This window comes from Micropterus salmoides, unplaced genomic scaffold (genome assembly GCF_014851395.1).
Source record: "Micropterus salmoides isolate LMB-PRFRI ecotype aquatic unplaced genomic scaffold, ASM1485139v1 Ms_hic_scaffold_19, whole genome shotgun sequence".
Lineage (NCBI taxonomy): Eukaryota > Metazoa > Chordata > Actinopteri > Centrarchiformes > Centrarchidae > Micropterus > Micropterus salmoides.
The window spans coordinates 6,244,811-6,252,659 of NW_024041039.1; the positions used below are offsets into that span (position 1 = coordinate 6,244,811).

General features: G+C 43.6%; 1 protein-coding gene across 1 annotated transcript; it reads right to left on the reverse strand.

Moving 5' to 3' along the window:
- Positions 1-831: 831 nt before the first annotated feature.
- si:dkey-177p2.6 (uncharacterized protein LOC568712 homolog) lies at positions 832-5,870 on the reverse strand. Its single transcript, XM_038729104.1, has 2 exons — positions 5,725-5,870; positions 832-4,192 (listed from the first exon to the last, which is right to left on the reverse strand). The coding sequence occupies exon 2, from the start codon at positions 4,186-4,188 to the stop codon at positions 3,400-3,402; it is 789 nt and encodes a 262-aa protein (XP_038585032.1). The 5' UTR covers positions 4,189-4,192; positions 5,725-5,870; the 3' UTR covers positions 832-3,399.
- Positions 5,871-7,849: the final 1,979 nt, after the last annotated feature.

A 7,849-nucleotide genomic window follows, 5' to 3' on the forward strand; every position in this document is an offset into this window, starting at 1 on the left:
TAAATACTCAAATACATTCGATAATTTATCGTATTTTTTTCATGGTGGTGTTGCTATGATTGTGTGAGTGAATGATTTGACTATTGACCCGCAGTACTGCAGATGTTTCTGTCGCAGAGATGAGGATGAAACATGAGATTAGGCTTCTTACTTAATATTTTACATGACTGGTACAGTTTCCACTGAACTAAGTGACATTCCTAGGAACACCACTGTAAGGATCAGATTTACGATGAAGCTGCAAAAACACCAGACTACAGCATTAACTAACAGCACTTAATATTTTCATATTTGCATAGTCATGCTTCTACCAACAGCACACATCATTTCAGTCAAACGGCCACCAGAGGGAAGTCTTGGCTTCCGTTTGACTCTTCAGCCACGTGTGGAAAAACATTTAAGGGAGATTTTGCCCTGTGTTAAGCTTCACAGGCTGCTTCACAGGCTGTGCACTGCCTGCAATAAGCCTACCAATTTAAATGCTGCAGGTTAGAGATGTTCACAAATTTGGGTTAACCAACCACAGTAAAGAAGTCAGGATAACGGTGAAATCTGACAGGTTTCCCTGGGAGGCATGACTCAGGGAAAACCAAATTCTCAAGATAAACCACATGCAGTCAGTCCTATATTGACTAATGCCTCCTTGTGAATGCATGATTGGTGTGCAGGAAGGCACTTTTTTTTTTTAAGGTTGGCAGAGATGAGTAATGTGTGTAATAATTTGTTTCATGATCAGTTTTTTGTAATCTGGATCTAACGTTTCTGTCTTTGACCCACAAAACACAGAGGCCTGCTTTACAGTTTATCAAAGGAATTAAGACTCACACAAACCACAGTTCAGGTATTTTTTTACTGTAATATTGAATAAAATCTATAAAATATTCCACAAAAAATACATTTTCAATTATCATCTTATTACCTGGCAAATCCATCCTTCAGTTACATTTATATCATGTAATCAGCATTAACAACGTACAGTTTGTGCTTCACAGACTGTACTCACACTTTTATACAATTATAAATAACACCGCAGCTTTCTGCTTTTTGTATTCAGTCTTGTCCCGATAGAGTACGTAAATAAAATTTAAAAAAATAAACAGAAAAATGGTTTACTTCACAGGCTGATATCCAACAGATTCACACTGTATTTGTGTGCAGAGCCTTTAGGAGCAAAAACAAGTTGTTGTTGGAGCAGCAGAGTGCTCCTTGCACATCTCATGTGATTGGTCGGTGGTCTGAGTCTGGGCAAAACAAGCTTTAAACCCCTCCTACTGAACAAGTGACGCAAGCTGCTTCCTCCCACCCCTCCTCCTCCATGTCCTCCTCTTATTTTTCCCTCCTGGCCCTCGTCGCCGCCTCCTCCCTCAGATAGTTCACTGTCAGCTTGTCAGGATGCATTAAGCTCATATGCCACTAGTGTTCACTGAGCACAGGGGGGGAAAAAAAGGCCAAGGAGGAGGAACAAACGATGGCGGTTCTGGCTCTCAGTGTTTTACATAACACGTCGCCACAGTTCTTTTCTTTCCAATCAATGACGCTCGAGCTCAGGCAACCACATAAACCTCAGCACGAATAAAAATTAGGTTCAGTAGTAAGGCACGTTGTCGACATGAGACAAGAGATGGAGATGAGGACGGATTTGCTTTGGTCTGACAGGAAAGCACTGAATTTTCAGCCCAGTTAAAAACAATGACATAAGAAACACTGTCCATGGCTCAGTGTAAAACAGGAGTGTCCAGGTAAACCAACAACAGACAGACATCAGGAGGTAGAACAGGAGTAAACCACAGATAGTGAAGGTCGAGCATCTGCTTAATCGCAGCCCTCCGCTCACTGGATCTCTTCTACTGGACAGGAGATTGGAGTTTCAGATAGGAACACATATAAAACTGTTCTTTTAAACTCCCAACATTGCAATAAAAATTCATATCATCGTGGCCATAAAAATACATATGCTTCTGTTGTCATTTACAATTCTGAGACATGGCAGACTTGTCCTGATTATTGACTTGAGGCGATCAGCTCCTCAGTCAGAACCAGACTGGGAATACATGTTTTATGCTGCGTTATGACATGTTGCATTTACCGTATTTTACAAGCTGCCGAGAAGGATAAACTGTTCACTTCAACCTTACTGTGAAAGGGTGAGTACTTCTTATGCGGCCTCTGAGAGTTTGACCCATTTGATGTCGCAAATGGTGCAAGAGGCAGCCAATGCACTGACAGCCCAAAGTTATAAAGAATCTGAAGTATAAAGTTACAATCACGCCAAAACAATAGACTCTAAAAAACAAAGAACAAATAACATCTGCTGCAGTTTACGGTTGATTTTTCATTCATAAATAAGAATAATATTAGATAAAGGCGTTCCAACAAGTAAAACATTTTACACCTATCTCTATTGGAGCAACAAGATGTCATTTTGACATTTTGCCCGCTTCTTGCGATACGTGAATCATCTCCAGGGATTGGAAGCATACTTCTTTGGCTGGTAACCCCAAATTCGGTGGCTACATTCTTCTTTTCACGAGCCAAATAAACCCTCTGACTGCTGCCTGACCACAGACACAAAGACTTTCTAATTTAAAGATTCTACATGGAGCAATAAAAACGAATCATATGGAAAGGAATCCCAGGCCTTTGCCCCCCCCTCCTGGCTGGCTGAAGCACAACCTCTTAAGTAATTGAACGGATTTCAATTAATAATCAAACCAGGTCTGAGTGACGCACAAACCATGGCAGCTCCGGTTGCTTCTTCCCGAATGGTGGATTCACTCAAAAGGTGCTGCTGCATTTACTAAAACCTGATAAATCAGGAGAGAAAAGTGGCATAAACACAGTGAGCTTGGAATTGTAAGGTTCCATCTGCATTTAAAGTTTTACCGAAATCCACCGTAGCCACTTAATTTGTGCCGTCTAATCCTGACGGTTACAACATTTCCCTTACAAGTGTTGCACTGCACTTTCAGTGCACCAACTTTGTCTAGAAATGCCTCATCTACTATTTATTCACCCACTGCTCAAAACACAACATGCCCTGAAACTGCAGAGCTAACTAATCGGTTTCCTGCTACTGTGGGTGCAGAAATTGGTCTCTCTGTTAAAAATGCATTTCTCTTCTTAACTACCATTATTGCCACTGAGATTTCAGACACACAGATAAAGTGTGTTACGAGTTATAAAAACCAAAAACAGTATAAAAGTGTTTAAATGTGGATTTCAAACTGGATCTGAAACTAGCTGCAGCTTAAAACACATATCATAATATCAGATGGAGCCTTAAAAATCCAAGGTCACGTTAGAGTCCAGCAACCCTCAAACCAGTCCTTGTTCCCCGTCTCCACTGTCAGACTGCTTGATAACCAAGCGCAGTAAATGTTCAGTAGTCTGTCTTGGCGATCAGGACTTAACCAGGATCTCCATGATGTGGTCCAGCTCATTCATGTCCATCAGACATGACTGGAGACTCCCAGCCGAGGAGTGGCTGGGAGAGCGCATTTTCACGTCCTCATCCGCCCAAAGCGACACACTGATGGGCCACATGGAGCCCGCCGACCAGACAGAAGGCAGATCTGAAGTCTCATACATTGATGTGTCAATGTCCTCAAAGATGTCGTCCAGGGCGAGGTCGCTGAGGTAGCCCATGGCGTTTACTGCATCACTATAAGCATTGATCTGCGCAGCGGGCAGAGATTTCTGCATGTCTGGCGAGCTGTTTGCCTCCTGAGAGGGGAATTCTGGGGACAGCGGCAGAGACAGAGATAGGTTGTCCCCATCCCCCTCTGCACACCCAGGGCACGTAACCGGCATGTCCTCCCTGAAGTCATCCCTGAGAAGGCAGGAGTCGGCATGGACGCCGTCGATGAGCGTCTCCGAGGTGCAGGTTCCCGCCCCGTCGCTCTGCATGTCCTCCTGGATCTGCTTGAGCGTGTTGATGAGCAGCACGGAGCGACGCAGGCTGAGCTCCATCCCAGCCTGGTAGCTCTGGAGCTTCTCCAAGCAGAGGCCGAGCACCAGCTGACGCTGCTGCAGGTGGCTCATGTCGGCTTTGGGCGGACCCACAAGCAACCCGTCCTCATCCTCCCTTTCTTCATCTCCATTCTTCTCCTTCTCTACTGCAACAGGGAGGATCTCGGCCTCCACCTCCTCCAAGCAGCTCCACTTCCGCTTCACGCCGCGACCCAACATCGACCTAGATTAAAAGATTACCAGTTATACTTGATGCACCATGCATTTGACCAATATACATTTTTAAGAGATATTCGTGTTTCTGTTCAATATTAATCTCTTTACATTTTTATACCAAAAGACCACATGTATTTAGTGGGTTTTCAGATTGGAAAATTGTCAAGATTAGTATCTACTATAGTATCTATAGTCAATTTTTTCAGACAGACTGGCCTGCTTCAACTTCAATAGTAGAGAAACTGCAAATCTTTAGTCAAAAAGCCACTAAATCAAACAGGAGACAACAGGGAACTATTATTTTCACTATCGTGTGTCAATGTGTGTGCTATTTAGTATTATTTATTGCAATTATAACATGGACTCTTGGTAGACTAGAGTTGAGAGAAAATAGATTAGATTAAATTTTACCAATTTCTGCTTATAAAATGATTGTTGCCGATGAATCTTCTGTAGCTCAATTGATTGACTAATCGTTTCACCTCTAAGTGACGCCGCAAATAGGAAAACCAACTTTGACTCCATCTGAGACCGAGTAGTGCAAGTACTGTACAATTCTGAGGTACTTAGTATTGTCATTTTATGCTACTTTATACCTCTATCTACTAAACATCATATATACTTGTTACAGCAACTATATTTATTTGAGAGCAACTATTTACTTTGCAGATTTCATGTATTAATACAAACTATAATCAACAAATACATGTAAAGGTTACTGTAAGCTAGTTAGCAGTATGTAAAGCAGTTGAAATTAGCCCCACCTTTACCAGCTGTAACATGTACTACATTTTGATGCGGATACTTGTGTACTTTTACTTACAGTTTTAAATACAGGACTTTTCCTTGTAATAGAGTATCTTTGCGCTGTAGTATTTGCTCCTTTTAATTTAAATATCTGAATACTTGCTTAGACCATCACATAATAAACCTTGAATCCAGTTTATGTAACAGCACCAACCCAGCAAACATGGCTGATCCCCCCCCCATTCACTTTAAATTGATCAGCTCTCCAAAATAGATTTTCTTAACATCAGAAACTGTACAAGTTTACAGGATGAACGTTACTACTGTATGACTCACTGTTAGACACCCCTGCAGGGTGAGATACTTTACTCACCCATACACACATTGCTTAGTTAGCTACAGGTCAAATGTTTCCCAAATAACAAATTGGTCCGCACGAAGCCCCGATTGATTTGATTTCGACCCCCACCTGAAGCGATTATCAGCTGTTTGGTCTGATTCAATAGAGAGATGAACAACCGTAGAAAGTAAACTGTATGATTATAGAACTTATCCCTACAATTTCCTCCATTTTAAAGTAGTACAATAAGGGAATAATTTCACTCTATCCTACTTATTTTCCACCCCCACCCCCTTCCACACGTACACCCGCGACCCTTTAACTGTCCCCGGACTTCAGTGGGGGGAAACACACAGTCTATGGGAAACACTAATAGGTCCGTTTAAACCAAGTTAAAAGAGAAAACTTGAGGACATTTTAAGTGAATATTTAAAAAGAGGTTAAACACAAACCTAACGTGTCCGTCGAAAGTGTCATGGGTTGTGTGAATCCGTCGAGTCCTCGCCTCGTTGCGTTTCGTTTCCTCGCCGCGTTCCTCCGCCGTCGAGCCCCAGGAATATGAGGAATGTTCGGGTCCATCCACAGCTGCGGGGGAGGGAGGCGGAGCCGCAGAGGGGAGCTCCGGAGCTCAGGGGCGGATGTGATTGGTGGGTTCACCCGCTGATCAAGCCTCCGCCCCCGCCACTCACGGGGCAGCGAATGTGCGGCCGTTTAGTTTCATACGGCGAGCTGCCGCTGCGTTCAAGTGCGGCTCGTAAACATCAGAAACCGGAACGATAGCGCACGTGAACGGCGAAAGTAGTCAATATGGTCTGGAAAATTGTTTTTTTTTATTATGACAGGCAGTGCTGAAAGAAGTACTCTGATATTTTACTTCCACCGTAGTGCTCTGCTACAAGTAATAGTCCTATATTCAAAATATTACTTAGGTAAAAGTACATTAGCAAAATATAAAATATATTTAATGTAGAAAAAGTAAAATCACTAATTATGCACAATGCCCATTTCAGAATAAATATTATATCGCTGGATTGTTATTAGTAATGCATTAATGTGTAAGCATCACTAATTTTGTAGCTGGTAATGGTGGACTTCAACTGTGCAAACCTCAGCCATGAACTTCCAAAGTACAGACAGCATATTAAGTGTCTCACCACGGTCACTAACATACTGGACCACTGCTCCACTACATTAAAGGACGCCTATCTCTCCCGTGCAGCCTTCGGACTCTCTGATCACCGTTTGGTTCATCTTATCCCAACTTACTGTCCGCGACTGAAATCTGCTAAACCTGTAGTAAAGATTGTGAAAAAATGGACCAACGAGTCAATGCTGGATTTACAGGCCTGCTTTGACTGCACTGACTGGAGTGTTTTTGAGTGCTTCAGGGTGGATGGGGAGACAGAGTCCGGCCCAGCTACTTTGCGGGGGTTTCTGCCTCCTGAAAAGACCGTTGACTTCCCTTTCTTTGATGGAGAGAGCAGGGGAGGGGGTGGAGCTGCCCAGCTCTTAGAGGGGGGGGAGAAGTGGTGGGCTGAAGCTGAGCGGAGGAGTCACGGGGGATGGTGTCCAATTGACTCTCAAAGCGGCAGTAGAACTGGTTCAGCTCATTGGCCAGGCGAGAATCGTTTATGGAGTGGGGTACTTTGGGTTTATAGTTTGTGATCTGTCTGAACCCCCTCCAGACAGAAGTGGTGTCGTTTGCAGAGAACTGGTTCTTTAGTTTCAGTTGAGTACAGTTGTTTAGCATCTCGCACCTCCTTGCTAAACCTGTACTTTAACGCCCTGCACCCGGCCCTGTCACCACTTCTAAACGCCTCCTCCTTTTCCAACCTTAGCTGTCTGAGTTTAGCTGTAAACCAGGGTTTGTCATTGTTATAACTCACTCTGGTGTGTGTTGGTATACATGTGTACTCACAGAAGCTGATGTAGGACGCCTAACCTCATCCAGATTGTTGGTAGCCTTCTTGAAAACGTCCCAGTCAGTGCAGTCCAAACACGCCTGAAGATCCTCAATAGCTTCACTAGTCCACGTCTTTGATGTCCTCACTACAGGTTTACAGAGCTTTAGTTTTTGCCTGTAAGCAAGAATCAGATGGACCATCACGTGATCAGAGTGTCCCAGTGGAGAGCGTGTGACGGCGTGATAGGCATTGCTAACTGTGGTTTAACAGTGATCCAAAGTGTTCCCCTGTCTGTATTTGGGGAGTTCTTGGCTGAGATTTCCCCTGTTAAAATCACCGAGAACAATAACACGGGAGTCCAGGTTTGTCTGCTCCCACACACAGTATCTGGTCGGCCAGCATGCGCAGTGAGTCCTGAACGTTGGCCTGGGGCGGAATGTAAACACCGACCAGAGTGAATGAAGCAAACTCAGGGGGGGAGTAAAACAGTTTACAGTTAATGATAAGAAATTCCAGATTAGGAGAACAGTGATGCTGAATCACTGTAAAGTCGCTACACCAACCGTTAATATAATAACAAACACCTGTGTTGCGGTCCGTTCTGTAGCCCTACGCAGTCGATTCGACGCAGAACTATAAATTACTTAAAGAGGCGCTATGCTGAAAAGCTAGG

What these genes read in the sequence shown, in the direction of transcription:
- si:dkey-177p2.6 (XM_038729104.1), bottom strand. Translation starts at nt 4,188, where the DNA reads ATGTTGGGTCGCGGCGTGAAGCGGAAGTGGAGCTGCTTGGAGGAGGTG.